At 41.3% G+C, this 19,578-nt stretch overlaps 2 protein-coding genes and 5 non-coding genes across 8 annotated transcripts; 2 read left to right on the top strand and 5 right to left on the bottom strand.

Annotated features, from left to right (window-relative positions):
- The first annotated feature begins 410 nt into the window (after nt 1-410).
- KAT5 (lysine acetyltransferase 5) lies at nt 411-8,131 on the top strand. Of its 2 annotated transcripts, none has more exons than XM_053448386.1 (15): nt 411-530; nt 1,046-1,112; nt 1,403-1,471; nt 1,793-1,926; nt 2,363-2,443; nt 2,614-2,694; nt 2,962-3,003; nt 4,525-4,605; nt 5,075-5,323; nt 5,491-5,580; nt 5,695-5,835; nt 6,574-6,667; nt 6,752-6,911; nt 7,094-7,175; nt 7,414-8,131. In XM_053448386.1, the coding sequence occupies exons 1-15, from the start codon at nt 522-524 to the stop codon at nt 7,546-7,548; spliced, it is 1,515 nt and encodes a 504-aa protein (XP_053304361.1). In that variant the 5' UTR covers nt 411-521; the 3' UTR covers nt 7,549-8,131. The 2 variants fall into 2 exon arrangements, with proteins under 2 accessions (XP_053304361.1, XP_053304360.1); XM_053448385.1 differs by having other exon boundaries at nt 413-530; nt 1,793-1,947.
- Nucleotide 8,132: 1 nt separating this feature from the next.
- On the bottom strand, nt 8,133-12,469 carry RNASEH2C (ribonuclease H2 subunit C). Its single transcript, XM_053448405.1, has 4 exons — nt 12,208-12,469; nt 10,276-10,388; nt 9,525-9,644; nt 8,133-8,280 (listed from the first exon to the last, which is right to left on the bottom strand). The coding sequence occupies exons 1-4, from the start codon at nt 12,365-12,367 to the stop codon at nt 8,260-8,262; spliced, it is 414 nt and encodes a 137-aa protein (XP_053304380.1). The 5' UTR covers nt 12,368-12,469; the 3' UTR covers nt 8,133-8,259.
- A 207-nt stretch (nt 12,470-12,676) lies between these two features.
- Nucleotides 12,677-12,759, bottom strand: TRNAL-CAG (transfer RNA leucine (anticodon CAG)). Its single transcript has one exon. It is a non-coding gene; the product is annotated as a tRNA-Leu (tRNA).
- A 344-nt stretch (nt 12,760-13,103) lies between these two features.
- On the top strand, nt 13,104-13,211 carry TRNAL-CAA (transfer RNA leucine (anticodon CAA)). The gene is made up of 2 exons: nt 13,104-13,141; nt 13,166-13,211. It is a non-coding gene; the product is annotated as a tRNA-Leu (tRNA).
- A 275-nt stretch (nt 13,212-13,486) lies between these two features.
- TRNAL-CAG (transfer RNA leucine (anticodon CAG)) lies at nt 13,487-13,570 on the bottom strand. Its single transcript has one exon. It is a non-coding gene; the product is annotated as a tRNA-Leu (tRNA).
- Nucleotides 13,571-15,831: 2,261 nt separating this feature from the next.
- On the bottom strand, nt 15,832-15,914 carry TRNAL-CAG (transfer RNA leucine (anticodon CAG)). Its single transcript has one exon. It is a non-coding gene; the product is annotated as a tRNA-Leu (tRNA).
- A 1,035-nt stretch (nt 15,915-16,949) lies between these two features.
- TRNAQ-CUG (transfer RNA glutamine (anticodon CUG)) lies at nt 16,950-17,021 on the bottom strand. The gene has a single exon. It is a non-coding gene; the product is annotated as a tRNA-Gln (tRNA).
- Between the last annotated feature and the right edge of the window lie 2,557 nt (nt 17,022-19,578).

Below are 19,578 nucleotides of genomic sequence, written 5' to 3'. Positions count from 1 at the left end.
CACGCAAAGTTTAGCCAGCCTCCCAGATAGAAGATAACGTGTCTTCCTGGGACTTGGAGAGTAAATGTAATAATTGAATTTATATAATCGTCGCACGGGGGTGCGGGATACGCTGTGTAAATGTAAATAAACCGATAACAAAAAGCGCAACTGCAGGTAACGCATGCGCATTTAAATCTGTTCTCAGTACCGGAAAACACAGTGACGTCCCATTGACCCCTAACCTTAGCTTCCACTCGTAAGCCCCTTTTCATACTGTCTTTAGCTGTCTAAAGAAGTGCCTGATTATTTGCATAATATTTACCAAACGCTTTTTAGAAGATTGAAGTGTCAAACAATTGCGAAAGAAAAAAGAGAAGATTATATAATAATTACGTGGATTGATTCGGGTAATAAAAAAGCTGACTTTTTTTTTTTAGTCGCTCAGTGTGATCAGGCCTATTGTTAGTAACTCTTGGAGACGGTTGCCTGGGACGGTGCAGGAAGAGAAGACTCAGAGAGGAGGAAGAAGCAATTGCAACATGGCGGAGGTACGTGAGATGTATTGTGTTGAACGCGTGATTATTTATAATTCAGTGTGTGAACGTGCACTCGTGTTTGCGTTTATTAGAAACGGGCACGGTGTGTAATAATACACAGTGATATCCCACCCGCCCGTCATGCTAAATACGCTATACGTCAGTATAACATTAACGGAATAAAACCGTACGATATTAAGATGGAGGTGTTCTGGATCCTTCGGTTTGTGTGCAGTATGCTTTCTAAGCACGCTAAACACGTATTTACTGTGTGATACAATAACAATCAAACTGGATAAATACTATCCTGCAGGAACTGGAGTGTTGCTGCTTCCCCAGCCTTATTTTGAAAAAGCCAAACTGAGAAGCCACATTAAATAGTTTATGAAGTAAATCACTTATATTTGGGTATTTTCTTTAACAGAAAAAAGATCATCTTATTATCTGAAGGTGCTGTCATCTAGTCTCATCTTGTAGCTGTTAAATATAGTCTTGTTCTTAACACCAATTGCTTACTGCTTTCGTAGGCAGAAATTGTGGAGGGATGCAGACTTCCTGTGCTACGCAAAAACCAGGACAACGAAGTAGAATGGCGTAAGTAATACGGACGCAGAATGTCCCTCAGAGAGCGGTTTCGTTCGTTGATCCCAGCGTTGTGGGATGCAGAAGAATCCACGCATCCATGCGTTTATATATGTTTTAAACCATCAAATTATCATTTGATGTAAATAAATAGCTTTGCATGCATGCTGTTTTAAACAGTATTAATGTTTAAGTATGCTGCAAAATTCTATATCGCATTTAATTGAAAGAAATATGTTCATTAGAAACTGAATGCCTTTTTATTTACTATTCTAATCTATCATTCCCTTCTTCCTCTCTAGCACTAGCAGAAATCCTGAGCGTCAAGGACCTGACTGGGAAGAAGCTCTTCTACGTTCATTATATAGATTGTAAGTGCCGTCCCTCTGTGGGCAAAGGTTGGTGGTGGGCTTTAGGGGTCATCTGCTTGGTATGCATGTGGCTTAATGATTACGTGGGACTGCTTTTCTTGCAGACCTTGTAAGATTTAGAATTTGTGGTAATAGCTTAGCGACGCAGGATAGGTGAAATGTGGTAATTATATGAAAGCACGTTGAGAAGATACTCAGCTGTTTCTGTTCTCTCACCCCACTCTTTCCTTTTCCCTTTGATTCCCTGGATGTTGCTTTTATTCCTCTCTTTGTGATTGTGTGCCCTTGTAATATCTGCCCTACCCACCTTCCCCTCTTTAGTCAATAAAAGGTTAGATGAGTGGGTCACACATGACCGTTTGGATCTAAAGAAGATACAGTTTCCAAAGAAAGAAGCAAAAACCCCAACTAAGAATGGGTTGTCTGGATCACGACCAAACTCACCTGAACGAGAGGTGGTAAGAGACCTAACAGAGGTTTGTTATTCCGTTTATTGAGTCTTTTATATAAAGTGGATGTAATAACAATCTGTTTCATCTCCTTTGGAAAGCAATACAACATACTTATTGTGGTGGGCAGAATTCAGCAATGTTGTTAATTGACAAAAAAATCATGTTAGTAATATTTGGAAGCTATGTGCCATATTCAGTATTTATGTCTATCGTTGTATGAAAGCTGGGTAGTCAAAATACTTACTGTTGTGAGAGACTGGATTAACTGGTGAAATCATTCCAAGGATCAACATTCCCCCAGTCGTAAATGTCAAAAATACTTGCATCCTACAGCAAATGCCATGGAAAAGTTGAGCTGATGACGTTTCTTTATCTCCAAGCTTAATTATCATTTTTCAAGAATGGTGGATAAAAACAGATTTTTAAACCTTTATTTAAGCCAATACAGAGGAAGATTCCTGAACTGATCCTTCCTCCGGTGGCTGCCCCTGCAGGAGGAGGAAAATCTCTTCCTGTGCCGGTAAAACACCTTCTCCTCTCATGCTTCCCTTCTGACACTAATCTGCATCTCTGTTCCTTTTGTCTTTTGTGTAAATCCAAATGTCTCTTGCACTACTTTCCTTTCTGCAAACACATTTGTCTTTTTTGCGCCCCTGCTTCTCTCGACTATTTCTGTTTATCTCTTAATAGAAAAGGAAGGTGGAAGTGGTGTCGCCAGCGACTCCTGTGCCCCCAGCCCCTGAGACCACCCAGGCTTCTGTCTTTCCACAGGTAAGACCTGCAGCTTTCAATAGTAATCAATACCATTTTCATTTCTCCGTGAACAGACTGTCACTCAATCAGATTTTAACTTTATATCAAGTGCAATTTACAGTAATAAAGCTGGAAAAGATGTTTTATCCCTTTTGTTCCAATACACGTCCTTTATTTGCAGACATGTAACATGTCATTGCAGGCAGTTTTGATGTTTTCCGTGATTTTTTTTTTTGTCTTTTCCTTAAATGCCACACTAAACTGATTCTTTGTTGCAATTTTAAGGAAGTCTGTGGAGGAGGGGACTTCATGGATCACAAGCTCCCTGTGGGTGATTAAGACAGCAATGTTGTATTGTTCTTTACAAATTCAAATACCTTGTCTGGTAGATTGGGCTCCTTGATGCACGTCTCTAAAATGGACCACTTGGGGAGATTATCCTGTGTAACCTGCTCATTTATAGCGCAAACACTGCCATCTGTATCAACTAAGATTTCCCCCTCTTACTATTGACTGTTAAAGCAAGAGAAGACTACACTTGTACTTAGTTTTACAAGAGCCTCCTAAAACGATAAAAACAACGGACAGAAATTCAGTATTAGTGTGCAGGAGTAATTGTAACCACCATAAGAGGCCAGTGAACAGAGCCAGTGTTTGCTATGTAAACAGAAAGTGCAGTCTGTAAAAATTTGATTTTCTTTTTAAAGACTAAACCTTTCTGCTTATTGACGAAAGAACTTAATGTTTTAAGCTGTTGATCTTTCCATTCCTGTATATCCATGGATATAGTTTTCAGTATGAGGGAACTTAATGTGGAGAATGAAGGATGGATTGCAGATATGATTATTTATCAAAAAGCATAATATTATGGGAAATTCGATAGGGTTGAGGTCAGGGCTGTGCCAGCCACTAAAGTTCTTTCTCACCAAACTCATCCAGTCATGTCTTTATGGACCTCGGTGCACTGGGCACAGTCATACTGTATTGGAAAAGGGCCTTCCCCAAATTGTTCTCACGAAGTTGGACGCATAGCATTGTCCAAAATGCCTTGGTATGCTGAAGCATTAAGATTTTCCTTAAGTAGGCCTAACCCAAATCCTGATTTTAGTATTTAGGAAGTGTGTCCCAATACATTGGCCGTATAGTAGTGCGCAAAGAAAGGTCCATAAAGACATGTTTGGATGAGTTTGGTGTGGAAGAACTTGACAGTGCCCTCAACCACATCGAACACCTTTTGGGATTAACTGGGACGGAGATAGCGAGCCAGGCCTTCTCGTCCAACATCAGTGCCTGACCTCACAAATGCTTTACTGCATGAATGGGTAAACAATTCCCACAGAAACGCTCCAAAATCTTGTGGAAAGCCTTCCCAGAAGAGTGAAAGCGGTTATAGCTGCAGCTTCATAGTAATGTCTAGTTAGTTAGAACACAATGTCACCACAGTCCCTGTTGATGTCCCAGTACTTTTGTCCATAATGATTTTACTTTTCCACTATGCTGGGATATGATGCCTGATCCCACATTGGGGAAATCAGAGATCTCCCTTGAAAGAAGCCTATTGAGCAGCAGCGCCCAAAGGAGCCTAATTGCCCAATAAGGTTGTTTTCCCCCTAGCTTTGGGCAAATAGGCTTCTGCTTCCCTAGACATTGAAGGCCTATGCCTGAGTATGCCCATGAGCAGCAGGGTATTTACTGTTTATTATTTTTGTTTAATGTGAATCCATAACAAGCCAGGCAGATACTTTCTCCTACTTTATGTACCGAGTGCTGCTGTAATTGTTACTGTGCGTTCTTATGCTTAGCAGCATGGGAGCAAGTAGGATTTATTATCTCCACTTTTTTCCACAGAATGGAGCGGCCCGCAGGCCAAGTGCCCCAGCTGTCCCAACTGGAAGGAAAAGAAAGTCTAACTGCCTGAGTGCAGATGAGGTGAGACTCCAAGGTGCAGTAAAAGCACAAACAATCGGTGAAGCATAAGTGCAGCTCAATTACTGGGGATAAACTCCAGTTACCCCAAAAGAAATATGAATATAACAAAAATAGATTTGTGACAGTGCTTGATGAAATCGTGAAAATAGAAAAAATATTAAAAAAAAAAGATTATACTTCCCAAAACATTTGTATATGCTACACAATAATCCTGATCCCATTTCACTTGGAAAAAGTATCCTCTAGAAGCTAATGATAAATGTTTAATGGACTAATCCCATATAGTGACAATAACTATCTTTAATGGGTGGTGCCTGGACAACTCCAGTTTCTTTAGCAATTCAAAATTGAACTATTGACCAATAAACAGTTTTTTGGGAGTATAAATACATGAAATTCTTTGGTCACCCTTTTGCAAGTGTCATTTCCACCCTGTGACTATTATACTGTGGGTATCCAATCTCTCTAGGACTCCCAGGACAGCTCAGATGGAATCCCATCTGCCCCTCGTATGACGGGAAGCTTGGTGTCTGACAGAAGCCATGATGATATTATCACTCGCATGAAGAACATTGAGTGCATTGAGCTTGGGCGTCATCGCCTCAAACCGTGGTACTTCTCTCCATATCCACAGGAGCTGACTGTGCTGCCTGTCCTTTACCTTTGCGAATTCTGCCTCAAGTACTTAAAAAGCCTCAAATGTCTACAGAGACACTTGGTGAGTCCTCAAGATCTCAGGGTGGTGGAAAGGCACTTCATGTGGTACATCTGAAGACATTGACATTTGTCCCAGAAGGGGCATCTGATTTTGGCCCTCCAGTCTTTGTGCAATACCGAATTTAATGAAAGAGAAGCTTAATGTAAATGGTGTTTATTCAATTGTAGACCAAATGTAACCTAAGGCATCCTCCGGGAAATGAAATCTACAGGAAAGGAACAATCTCCTTCTTTGAAATAGATGGACGAAAAAATAAGGTGGGACACTTATTTCTTTGTGTGTGTGTATTTATATAATATAAAAGCTAAAGTGCTAACTGTAACATTGTCTATTTTTAATAACTCACTGTGTGCTTTTTTTCCCCATTTTAGAGTTACTCACAGAATCTGTGCCTTTTGGCCAAATGTTTCTTGGATCACAAGACGCTGTATTATGACACAGATCCGTTCCTCTTCTACATCATGACTGAATATGACTCGAAGGGCTTTCATATTGTCGGCTACTTTTCCAAGGTGTGGAGTGGATACATAAAGGGGACTGGTTTCCAGAACCCAAATTGCAGTTGAAGTGCTAGTAAACCTATGTCTTCTTCAAAAAAGGGGTTGTTTCTCAAATGGCCCCTAAAATTAAGAAATCTATTTCCACTTTGAAAGTTAAAATGGGGTCAAGGTGACCAGTGCTACTTGCTTGCATACAGTGGTCCAGGTGCAGAAAGACACTCATTGCTCCTACTACGATGTGATATTTTCAAGATCAGTAGATCAGATCTTAACACGGAGCCGTAATGAGTTATGCCTGCATTCTGCGATCAAAGTGAAAAGCATATTTATAATAGTTAAAATTAGAAAAATTACCCATAAGGGGTACAATCCAGTTCCAAGAGACATCCCTGTGGTATTTAAAGACCTCAAGGGAATCTCCAGGTCAAATAAAGTGTAAAGTAAAAAATCAAAAAAAAAAATGGTGAAACACCTTTTGGCCCTCTTAAAAGGGCCAACTTTCCCTTTTACTACTGCAAGCTAATTTCACAAGACTTTGGACACTTTTTGTGCCTGCCTGCTATACCACCTCATGTATCTTTTGTATTTTCAAATTGTACAAAAGCAGCAATGACCAAGAGGTAGTCTGCTACATCAAATGTCATGCAGAAGAAACATGAAGTCAACCACTTGAGCACGTCATTTGTTTGAGGTTTTTCTTCCAGATTTAACTGCTAATATTTAATGTCATGCCATCTCTTGTCTAACCAGGAAAAGGAGTCCACAGAGGACTATAATGTGGCTTGTATTCTCACATTACCACCATACCAGAGGAGAGGATATGGCAAACTACTTATTGAATTCAGTAAGTTTCATCTTGAAATGCCTCTAAAAACCCTTGTTTTGTCCTCTCTAGCTCTTTGTCACCTTCTGCATCTCTGTTTACCAGGTTATGAGCTGTCTAAGGTGGAGGGGAAGACTGGAACTCCTGAAAAGCCTCTATCCGATCTGGGACTTCTTTCTTACCGCAGTTATTGGTCCCAGACAATATTAGAGATCCTTATGGAGCTAAAGACAGAAACCGGGGAAAGGCCACAGATTACAATAAAGTAAGAAAAGATGGGTTCTTGTGGGGTGAAGGAGGGGGGTACTTCAACTAAAATATGAAAGGCAGGAGGAAGCAACACTATTTTCTGATGAGTTAATGCTGGGGAGATACATCACTCAGATGCAGACATGGGACTCGGTTGGTGGTAGTATTTAAAAATGCTTATGTTTTTATTGCCTCCAGTGAAATCAGCGAACTGACCAGCATAAAGAAGGAAGATGTCATCTCTACATTACAGTACTTGAACCTCATCAATTACTATAAGGTAATACTTTACAGCACTGCCAAACTTGTTAATTGGCTAATATTTAAATTAAATGATTTATTTATATGTGAGGTATGCACCTACAGCCTGACATCTGGCCTAATCTAGCTCAGCAATAGTTTCAGGTCCTTTTGGTTTGAATACATCATTGTCATGTCAATGACGCAACTTTTCTACTTGGAGTGATTTATTAGAAAACTTTTAAGACAGCCTTTAAGTCAAACATGTTTGCTTTTAGGGCCAGTACATCTTAACACTCTCAGAAGATATTGTGGATGGTCACGAGAGAGCCATGCTGAAGAGGATTCTCAGAATAGATTCCAAATGTCTGCACTTTACACCCAAGGATTGGAGCAAAAGGGGAAAGTGGTAGGGAAGAATGACTTTAACTAACCAAGAAGCCGTGGAACAGGAATGTGAAGATCTACCCAAGAAAGCAAATAATTAGGACTCATTTGCATCGGAACAGTCTATAACCTTCTATTATGTAAAATGTGACTATTTTGGAATAGATTGTTGAGTTGGGTGTTAAAATGAAGGGGGGGGCTATAACCATCTTCTGCATTCTGATTAGTACAGAGCCTCCCACAACGGGAGCCTGGTGAATGTGAGAAGCTATAGGAAAGTAAGAACAGATTTCATGCTGCCAGCATCCCGCTAGCTTCTATAAGCATTTGACAACAGGGCTTGCGTCTCCCACCAATACCATTTGACTTGTTTCACATCAGCCCTAGTTATTTATTCCCTTAAAAAAAAAGTGAAATAAAATGTTAAGTGGGAGGAAGATTAAGGGGAAACATCTGTGAGTATGAGGGGTGTGTGTGTGGGGGGGGGGTTATACATTTGTGAAGTAGACTGTTACAATGTACCTGAAATCTGGTCTCACCCAGAAGGAGGTGGTTATGACACCAGTGTAATTATATATATATTGTAAATACAAATGTTCTTTGTAATAACTTGTGTTAAGACTGGTTTATTAGATAAGTGGTCTATCTGTCCAACAGCGTGAGTTTTTATCAGAAGAAGCAGAGGCCATCTGGAGTAAACATTTATTTCAACACAGTACAAATCCAAATGGTGTATTCTAATCAACTGGTGCATGCATCTAAAAAAAAATAAACAAAAACAACTTAGTTTTAAGGATCATGCCCCAGTGTCTGGGTGAGAAGTACAGTGCTGCAGTATGTTGGCATAACTTATGTTACCCCTTCATGATGGAAGACATGCCAGGTAGGTCTTCAGAAAGTGTTCTTTGAGGACCAGACGTACATGGTACGTCTCTGCTACAAAATGCTCCCACTTCACAGTTGCAGGGGTACTGCTGGAAGACTGGGCAGACCAGCACCAGTAAGAGACAGCTCCCAACAGGGGCGATAATTGAGGCTTACTGGCGATTGGAGCCCAACTGCCATAAGCAGCTTTAGGGACAAATCCCTCAGTTTCTTCGAACCCTACACAAGTGTGGAGACCAGCCCTGACCCTCCCCTGCAGCACTGACATTTAAACCCCCCCAAATGTATTCTTTTGTCCAGCTGACTAGCTCTATATACTTCTGCCACTTATCGTATACTGAATGGACTGCACATGCTGAGGTTTTTTGTTTTTTTAAACATTTTTTCATGGAAGTGATTCACTTCACAGAGTGAGATCATGGAACCATGCATTTATTCTATTCTATGGCCATGTCACGCTTGAGTACATTATGTAGGCACGACACAAGATTGGTTTTTCTTTTTATACAATTATAGTTGGGCCTATTATATGAAAACATTTAACACTGAGTGACGAGGAATATAATGGCTTGTATTCTCCCAACCCTCCAATTTTATTTATTTATTTATTTTTTAAATACACACACTACACTCCTGCACCATGTTCTTAACCCACAACCTCCCTTTTAACGTTACAAATTAGTTGTGGATCTGGCAATCATATGGTGCAGCCATAATAAAGTCCTTGCACATAAATAATATGGACTAGAAAGCTACCTGGTCAGCATCATTTTGACATAACATTATAAAGAATATTTGTCAAGTTTCTAAAGATCTCTTCATTTCGTCTTCTTAGGGCTTAGATCATTGGGAGAAAGGCAACTGCCTAGTCTTCCTATGTGTTTACATATATTGCCACGCAATGATAATAAAAGTGCTTTGCTTGGGGAAAGGCAAGAGAGAACATGGAATAATCATACACTATCACTGAAATAAATTAATAGAAGCTAATATGTTTGACAAATTCTAAGCAAGGGAAATAGTTATTTTGAATTTCTCTTTATCACAACTGCACCACTGGCAAACAGTGAAGTATTGGCATTAGAAGTAACCATACTTAATGTGAACAAGGTCTTACCGCTGTAGCAATCTTTGGCCATGCCAGGGACATTACAAGGACGTCATCTGCAGAGGGTGGCATCTCAAGATTCCATTGTGTGAAGGAGTTAAAGGTGGACCTGACAGTCAAACTGCGATCCTGGTAAGGTAACAGATGTAAAGCATTACATAGGGAGACACCCCTCATTGATAGACATTCACAAATAATTAGCAAGCATTATTGTAATTGGCTATTACAATTACAAGAAAAGGCCAAGAAGCATTCGGTGTGTAAGCGGAATTCAGGCAGATAAAATAACAAAAAACAGAGTTAGATCAAAAAGTGCCCAAGCATAGTACATATAACTCATATGTGTGACAGCTGGAATAAATATGGTTTTTGAGTGCAGCCCAGTGTGATATGGGCCCTTATGCAGACCATTAGCTGTGATATTTGTAATCTCCTAAACGCAGAGTATTTAAGCTCATGCGGATAAATCCATTAAGTTTCTACCTAAATTAACCCCCGAAAAAAAAACTATTAGCATTGCCTATCATATGTAGCTTCCAAAAGTGAAGAACACCATTCAATATTAAAAATGGGACAGAGGCACCTAATTTTAAATGGCCACCGTTTCTGTATTATATTCTCTGCAAGGGCATTTTGATAACCAATGTGTAAGTTATACCAAGCCGAACACTAGAACATTACTACATTATATTTCTCACTATTGTGATTGGCTTATTTGCTGCTCGCAGTAATATAGTTTTTCACATTATTATATAGTTACCTCGTCATCTGTACATGGTCTGTGATTTTCTTTTAGGACGATCCCCATAAACCCACTTGGAATAAACACTTCCTGGCCTCTCAGTGCACGTCCCCGGAATGATACTTCTTTACCTGTACAGAGAAGAATGTAAAGCAATTGGTAAACCCACAGGGAGGGGGGGGGGCACAATATTGTGACACAATGGTATAGTCTCCAATTATGGTAGTTTTCAGATGGGGGGCATAGACTAGACAAGGGTCTTTCTGTCCCTCCATAGGAAATAGAAATTAACGCTAGAGAACTTGTGGCTGTATAAACACCAGTTATAGGAAGTCACGTAACAGTATTATCCTTCCCGGTGATGTCATCAAGTGGGAGGAGTTCACCAAACTTTGTGTTGGACATAATGTTCAAGAAAGAATTGATTTAGTTGTAAGATACAGGACTAGCGCTGCCTTTTTTTGCAGGAGAAGTACATCTCCCAACATTTGAAATGGACATAAAAGAATATTTTTGATTAAGGGGGATCAGAAGCTTAAGTGTAAGGAACTTTTACTTTACCAAGAGGGGGCGGTAGATAAGTGGAACAGCCTTCCAGCAGATGTGGTAGAGGCCAATACAGTGAGGGAATTTAAACATGTATGGGATAGGCATGGAGCTATCCTGAACATAAGACAAGACAGGACTGATGGAAGTTTGAGACTTTACATCAGGTAAAATATGCATACTAGATGGGCTGAATGGTTCTTAGCTGCTGTTGAACTCTCTGTGTTACGTGATTGATAAATATTTATGACACCAAGTAGAAACATTCGGAAAAACAAAACAAAAATATTTCCACAAACATTTTATATAAACATTATGATGTAAACGGCTGTAAGACACCGCAATAAACATCCTAAATTGTTAGCAGGGGGGGGGGCATGAAGGGTTTGGGTACCTGAGAGGGTCTGTCGCTCTTTAAGAGGAACAGTCGGGAGTCATGGAGAATCTCATTGGTAAAATTGTGCACAATACAGACAGAATTAATTTAGTGAATAAACTCAGTCTAATAAGTAATAATCAGCTGAATACACCTAGATTGTAAGCAGGGCCCTCTATACCCAATGTATCGTTTGTCTTACTACATCAGCTCTAGTCTTGTCATACCCCTCGAATATATGTATGGGAAGAAGCACTGCTTAAATTGTTGGCGCGATCTAAATAAAAGATAATAAATACATTACATTAAAATCAAACCGACGTTAACCAACTCTTGATGACTTATAGTTAATAATAAATTATCAAGACCTTTAAATGATCTCCCGAACATTTCATTCCTTGTCGAACGGATAGTTACTTGAGCAAGAACAAATAGGATAATCGGCAGGAATAGTCTCTTGGTTTCCATGATTGGCAATTATGTGTCCTGCTTGAAATTTGGAAACCTTGTCCATGATGGCAGTTTCTTACAGCGAAGGCTTCAATGCTTAGTTAATCAGTCAGTTGTCCCAGACTATAGAGAAGCAAATCCTTTCTGCTTCCAGACTTAAGACAACCAGCAGAGCCGCTGGACTAGACCCTGGGGACTGAGGCCACCGGTTATGGAGAGCTGGTTATTAGAATAAAACAAACACAATCCTTTGGGATTAAATAAAATCTGAGGAGACTGACAGGGCTGCCCCTTTTAAAATCATCTGTCAAGCCTCCTAATGGTGACCGTTACACTTTGAACCCCTAAGCCATATCTAAAAAAGTCAGATGTCAATATGGGGGGGTTATTAAGTATAAATTACAAAATGATAGCATTATATATATATATATATATATATATATATATATATATATATATATATATACTTGTGAGAATGGGTGCATTTATAACTAAAGCGGTGCATGTCAGGCATAAATACTTTCATTAGCCATCACCCCGCGTATCGACATCCTGAGCTGGCCGCCCCTCGCGCTCACCTCCATCTCCGTCTTTCACGGCCGGGCTGAAGTATTCCCGCACGCTGGCTGCCCCCTCTTTCTGCACCTCACAGGGCAGTAAGTGCAGCGGCTCCTGAGCGGCACTGCGGAGGGAGCGGACGTCCACACTAATACAGGAAACAGCGCTGCTTTCAGCCATGCCTATTAAGAAGCGAATACAAATTCACTAATAATCACTCTTATCATTAAGACAAGACCCCATACCAAACAGTATCTCCCGCCAATAGAAACACACAAAGCTTTGCGGAAGTGACCTCACAATGTCCGCATTAACATTTGGGAAATATAGAGCTTCGGTTAAATAAGGGCTCTTGGTTGTTAACAATAGCACTGTGACATTGATGCTTTAAAGTATATTTTTTACAAAGGGTTTATAGTATTTCTTCCGGTGTTGTTTTTTGAGACGAGTCTCAAAACGGAGAAAAAGCTGAATATAAAAAAAATCAGTTGTCAGAAGTGGGATTCGAACCCACGCCTCCAGAGGAGACTGCGACCTGAACGCAGCGCCTTAGACCGCTCGGCCATCCTGACAGCATGCTAGCACGTTGCTTATTATCAGGTATTCTCTTTCGCTCCATTAGGCATCACGACTACGTATAAGAGGCGTTATTTCGCACATCAGGCGTAGACATATCGTATCTGCGTCTTTAAAGACCTACCGGAATTTGAGGCCTGAAACACAGTACAAAAAAAAAGAAATTCCCCCCTCACGGTGCTCTACACCCCAACCCATCTCCATTCTCAACTGAAAGGAGTTATTTTCAACAATTTTCTCCATACCTTTAAATATTACTTTACTAAACAATTTTCAGTGAGCAGGTATGCTGCAGTCGTGTAAACCTCATTGATATGTTTTTGTACAGTTCACATCAGTTGTCAGGATGGCCGAGCGGTCTAAGGCGCCAGACTCAAGAGCATATCTTCCCGTCAATGGGTGTTCTGGTCTCCGAATGGAGGCGTGGGTTCAAATCCCACTTCTGACACATCTTTTTTTTCTCGTCGCCATAAAAGTTATAAAATTTGGCAAATCCCAATTTCTTATTTAGTAATCTCAGTACGTAAATAATAATATAAAATTATATTCATGTTTATATAGCTATGAGCAATAAAGAAAAACATTTGAATCACATATGCATGAAGAGGAATTCGAAATGTAGCACAGCAGTTTGAATAAAAAAATAGAAGTAAATGCCCTTTAGATTGACTTGACATTATTTCTTGTGACTATATTAAAACAGGACAAAGATGAAAACATTAATGTCAGAAGTGGGATTCGAACCCACGCCTCCAGAGGAGACTGCGACCTGAACGCAGCGCCTTAGACCGCTCGGCCCATCCTGACTTTAACAAGCATTTGGCAGCTTTCATAGAGAGACTGTCTATTATTCTATAGAAAGTTTGCACAAACAAGTCATTCTTGGCTATGAAGATATGTTTGCATGTATGTAAGCATCAATGTGTATGTGAGCATTCAAAGAAAAATAATTATAGACAAACATTTTACACAAAAATTATAATAAATCATCAGTGCAAATACATAACAAATACATAGTCAAATTATAACCAGGAGACAAATATGTAAATAACAATCAAAGTAATCTCAATAAAAATCTATTCAAAGTGGCTCCTTAACCCTTAATAGAGGTGATTAGTAAATAAAGGAAATACTCACCACTGAGAGAATTATGCTTGGCTTTTTTAATGACCGACACAAACAAAATGCAATGTTACCTCTTAATAAATATACATAGCTGCAGGTGTTGTAGAAGCTCATATATCACTGCAATAAATCAATGACTGACGGTTACAGGTGCTGGAAATAAAATCAAGAGCCGATAATATGTATTTTGAAGATATAATGAATGAGCAGAAATCAGGAGTAATCTCAAGAAAACATTACATGAATGAATCCAGTATAAAATATAGATTTCACATTATGGATGATAGCGATATTCCAGATTAAATAAGAGATAAAGTTAACCCATTTCAGCTGCACCATATCATCTCTAATGGGTAAATATTGGGTGAGGACATTATGGTGATGATGTTTGGTGACTGGGTCCTTCAAGGTGACTGACAGCTTCCTTAACAGTCTGAAAGTTTATGTGTTTGTATTTATATGTAAGTGTTTGTTATTGTTATATTGAGTGAGCGTGTACTAGTGCGTATGTTACTACAGAGAGGACAAGGGGTGGGGCACCTGCTCGGCTATCCTGACTGATATGCATCGTCTGATTGTAGCTTTTAGTAGCCAGTAAATCCACTTGGCCAATCTTGTCTAATTTGACAAAAAACAAATCGTACCGTGATGATGCGCCTTTTAATTCAAAATTGGTTCTTTTACCATATGTCTGTGTAATGTGTGCTTAAAAAGAAATCACTATACCGGCATGTCTATCCACTCACTTTTTGCACTCAACTTCAACTATATATATAGACATTGTATAGATACTTGAGAAAATATGATGGAGAGTACAGAAGTAAGATCTCAACTAGATTAGCGGTAATATAAACAACACTCTAATTACATGAAACTCACTGTTTCACAGAGATTTTGTACACATAAGACCCCCATCTGAGACAATGTAATAAGCCATTAAGGTTCCAATGAGGTTCAAACTCTGGTCACTGGATTACACCATGGAACGGGAAAACAACGCTCTTCTTTGACTGTGTCAATTACACAGAGTGTTTAACAGCTTTTGTCCTTTATGCTATACAATGACATTATACAAAATAGTGGCCTTTAAACCTTAAGAGAGACACTTCCACAGGAGACATGTCCCTCTAGTCCTGTAATATCCCTACCAGCCCCCGTATTGTCCCCAAGAGTCCTTGGACTGTCCCTACTTGCCACTGCCATATCCCACTAGTCCTGTATTGTCCCCACCAGCCCCTGCCAAGTCTCCTCGGCCCCCTTTCTTGTTCCTCCAGGCCCCTACTAGTCCCCCACTAGTGCCTATGTTGTCCCTCCAGTCCTGTAATGTCCCCAACAGCCTCTGTTTTTACCTTCCCTTGCCCGGCATGGCACCTTTTTGTTCATGGAGAGCTGCACAATTGTTCCGTGATGGACCCATGATCGAAGGTAAGGTCTGGAAGGAGAAGGCATCAGTAAAGTAAGTGATGGGGAGAAAGGGAGAGAGATTGAGAGAAGGGGAAGATTATGAGAAATATGGAGGAAAGGGGGAGATAGTGAGAATATCATGGTGACCAGCAGAGTGTGGAAACAGCTATAAGGAACAGGAAGGAGTGGGTTTTAGAAAGAGTGTCTAAATGTGTGCTAGTGTGGCAGTGAGTATGTGTAAAAGTGTGTTAGCATGTGTATGTGTGTATTAGCATGAGTGTGTAAGTTTGTGGAATGGTGTGTGGCAAATTTGGCAAATCACAATTTCTTATTTAGTAATCTCAGTACGTAAATAATAATATAAAATTATATTCATATTATATAGCTATGAGCAATAAAGAAAAACATTTGAATCACATATGCATGAAGAGGAATTCGAAATGTAGCACAGCAGTTTGAATAAAAAAACAGAAGTAAATGCCCTTTAGATTGACTTGACATTATTTCTTGTGACTATATTAAAACACAACAAACATTAATGTCAGAAGTGGGTTTCGAACCCACGCCTCCAGAGGAGACTGCGACCTGAACGCAGCGCCTTAGACCGCTCGGCCATCCTGACTTTAACAAGCTTATGGCAGCTTTCATAGAGAGACTGTTTATTATTCTATAGAAAGTTTGCATAAACAAGTCATTCTTGGCTATGAAGATATGTTTGTATGTATGTAAGCATCAATGTGTGAGATTGAGAGAAGGGGACGATTATGAGAAATATGGAGGAAAGGGGGAGATAGTGAGAATATCATGGTGACCAGCAGAGTGTGGAAACAGCTATAAGGAACAGCTCTAGGCAAGGGAAGGTAAGGGTATGTTGTGTGATAGAGATGTAAGGTGTGATCAAGGTGTGGTGGTGCGCAGGACCAGTCCAAAACTCTTCATGTAGGCCTGATCCAATCCAGATTGGGTCAGTCGTGGAGACAGGAACACAGCAGGGTAAAAGTAAGGCTGTGAGACTAGCCTGAAAGAAAGATTTGTGCAAGGTAGGGGGATGAGGGGGTGGGTGAGAGGGTAAGGGAGTGAGTGAATATGTACAGTATGTATGTGTGTGCATGGCATAGTTAAAGTGTGTGTATTTGCATGAATGTGTATGTGAAAAGTGTGTCAATGAGAAGGAGTGGGTTTTAGAAAGAGTGTCTAAATGTGTGCTAGTGTCGGAGTGAGTATGTGTAAAAGTGTGTTAGCATGTGTATGTGTGTATTAGCATGAGTGTGTAAGTTTGTGGAAGTGTGTGTGTAAATATGTGTGCCAGTGCTTATGTGAGTTACCAGGAAGGGCAAGGGGGTCACTTGGCTTTACCCCCCCCCCCGGGGCCAGAAGGAGCAAGCCCTAGCCTTGGTGTTATTGATAGAGTGAGGTGTGATAGAGTGAATATTTTTTTAGAGTGAATATTTGTGTGTGTTAATGTATGTGTAGGTACATGTAAGTTTTTGTTAGTTTTATACTGAGTGATCGTGTGCTAGTGTGTTTGTTACTGGGGAGGGGTCAAGCGACATAAAAACATCTTGGTAGTAAGTTTGATTATGTTTGCTTTCATAATCCAGTGAAGGGCAATTTGACCTAGAGTGAATATTAAAGCCTTTACTAAGCGCCAAAACTCAGGTCCCACCGAGATTTGAACTCGGATCGCTGGATTCAGAGTCCAGAGTGCTAACCATTACACCATGGAACCACAGCTCCAGGCTCTTGTCTTGCACGTTTTTGTGTGTGAAGTGATCATAGTTTTTGCTAGCTTTCGTCCTTTATGCTATAAAATGCCATTATACAAAACAGTGGCCTTTAAAACTTAAGAGAGCCACTTCCAGTATAAGGGAAATAGAACACAACTTAGGGAAGTCAATTCTAAAGCGGTGGATTCAGACATCCCTACCGACTCTGGCACTGCCCCTCTCCTTTCTCTTAATCTCATCTCTCCCTTTCCATCTATCTTCTTTCTCTATCGTTTCTCCTCTTCATCTATCAACTTTGTTCCCTTTTCTCCTCCTTTTCAATTTCTTGAGTGAGTATTTGTAAAAATGTGTAAGCATTGTATGTCTGTGTTATCATGAGTGTGTACATTTTTGTAAAGGTGCGTGTCTGTGTGTAAGTATGTGTGCCAGTGTGTAGGTGAGTTATCGGGATGGGCAAGGGGCCAATGGGGCCACATGGCTTTACCCACCACCTGGGCCAGAAGGGGCAGGCCCTTGTCTCGGTGATGTGTGGTTGATAGAGTGAGGTGTGATAGAGTGAATATGTTTTAGAGTTTATGTGTGTGTATCTATATGTGTTTTTATTGTTATTCTGAGTGAGCATGTGCTAGTGTGTATGTTACTACAGAGAGGACAAGGGGTGGGGCACCTGCTCGGCTATCCTGCATCGTCTGATTGTAGCTTTTAGTAGCCTGTAAATCCACTTGGCCAATCTTGTCTAATTTGACAAAAAAAATCGTAGCGTGATGATGCGCCTTTTCATTCAAAATTGTTTCTTTTACCATGTCATGACTGTCGCGACCTCCCTTACACTGGCACTCACCGCGGAAGTTTTTCCACCTGGAACACTACGACCAAAGGAGGAACCCCTGGCAGCAGCACCCCAGGATTTAGATGATCCCGACAGCAAGGAGGCCAGATAAGGTAGGTATAGGTAGAAGATACGGAGTTGGCAGTACAAGGTGAAAGGCTTAGCAAAGACTGGATAGCCGAGTCAGGATACGGACACAGGAACACAACAAGCCGTGGTCGAGATCCAGAGAGGGTAGTCAGGTAAGCCGTAGTCGAGATCCAGAGAGGGTAGTCAGGTAAGCCGTGGTCGAGATCCAGAGAGGGTAGTCAGGTAAGCCGTGGTCGAGATCCAGAGAGGGTAGTCAGGTAAGCCGTGGTCGAGATCCAGAGAGGGTAGTCAGGTAAGCCCTGGTCGAGATCCAGAGAGGGTATTCAGGTAAGCCGTGGTCGAGATCCAGAGAGGGTAGTCAGACAATCCATGGTTCAGCAATAAGATCAGCAAGGCAACAGTACAAAATCGGCAGGCAAAGAGAGGTCAGGCAAGCGAAGGGTCAAAAATAACTGGAAGTAACTCAAAACACAACCGAGCGTAAAGACCACAACAGGGTAACTGGCTAGAGCACTTCCTGACTTTTAAATCTGCCGCCAGAACCTAACCCCGCCCCAAGATGACGTCACCGCTGAAGCTCCAGTCGGCCATCCAAACCACGCCTCCAGTTGCGTGGCAACGAAACGCTCATGCCGCGAGGAAGGGGCCGAGTACGGGTAAGTCTCTGACTCCGGGGGTCTCCACTGCTGCAGGCAGGCTGCTGCAGCGTGGTAAGATGATCCCCGGAGGAAGCCCTATATGCCCTGGAGCTCGGTGGATCACAGGCATCAGCTTGCCTGTGTCTGCCGGGATCCGAGTCTGTGACTCTTGACTTCGGCGCCCGGCGTTCACAGGCATCAGCTTGCCTGTGTCTGCCGGGATCCGAGTCAGTGACACGCGATCCCGGAGCCCGGCGTTCACAGGCATCGGCTTGCCTGTGTTTGCCGGGATCCGAGACCGTGACCCGCGACCCCGGAACCCGGCGTTCACAGGCATCGACTTGTCTGTGTCTGCCAGGACCTGAGGATGCAGCCCGGAATCCCGGAGTTTGCCGCGTACGGGCAAACACTTGCCGGTGCCGGCCGGGACCCGGGACTGTGACAGTACCCCCTGTTCGAGGGCCGGCCGTAGGCCGAAAAAAAACAGGTTTATGGGGAAATTTCTTATGGAATCTCCTAAGCAACGCGGGGGCATGAAGGTCTCTAGAATGGATCCAAGATCGTTCCTCAGGACCATATCCCTTCCAATGAACAAGATAAAGAACGGAATTACGTAGTTTCTTGGAATCTAGGATGGACTGGATTTCATATTCCTCTTGGGAATCAATAAAAACGGATTTGGGACGCGGAGTATATTTGGTAAATTTATTACACACAAGAGGTTTAAGCAAGGAGACGTGAAAGGTCCGAGGCATTCTCAGAGAAGAAGGGAGGAGTAATTCATTTGTGACCGGGTTAATTTTACGAGAAATACGTAAAAGCTGTCCTCCGTTACTGCATGCCATCCAAAAGCTCCACGATCGCGGAGTAGGCCGAAACCGCTGTCTATAGTAGCGATGTAGGGATCGCGGTAGTGCGGTAGGCCAAAACCGCGGCCTAAAGTTTCAGCAAACTTCCAGTTGTTGCCCAAGCATCAACACAATGCAGTACACCTGTAGAAGG

The sequence above is a fragment of the Spea bombifrons genome, chromosome 10, assembly GCF_027358695.1.
Source record: "Spea bombifrons isolate aSpeBom1 chromosome 10, aSpeBom1.2.pri, whole genome shotgun sequence".
Classification (NCBI taxonomy): domain Eukaryota; kingdom Metazoa; phylum Chordata; class Amphibia; order Anura; family Pelobatidae; genus Spea; species Spea bombifrons.
The sequence above is the reverse complement of the archived record's forward strand: the minus strand, read 5'-3'. Positions and strand labels throughout refer to the sequence as shown.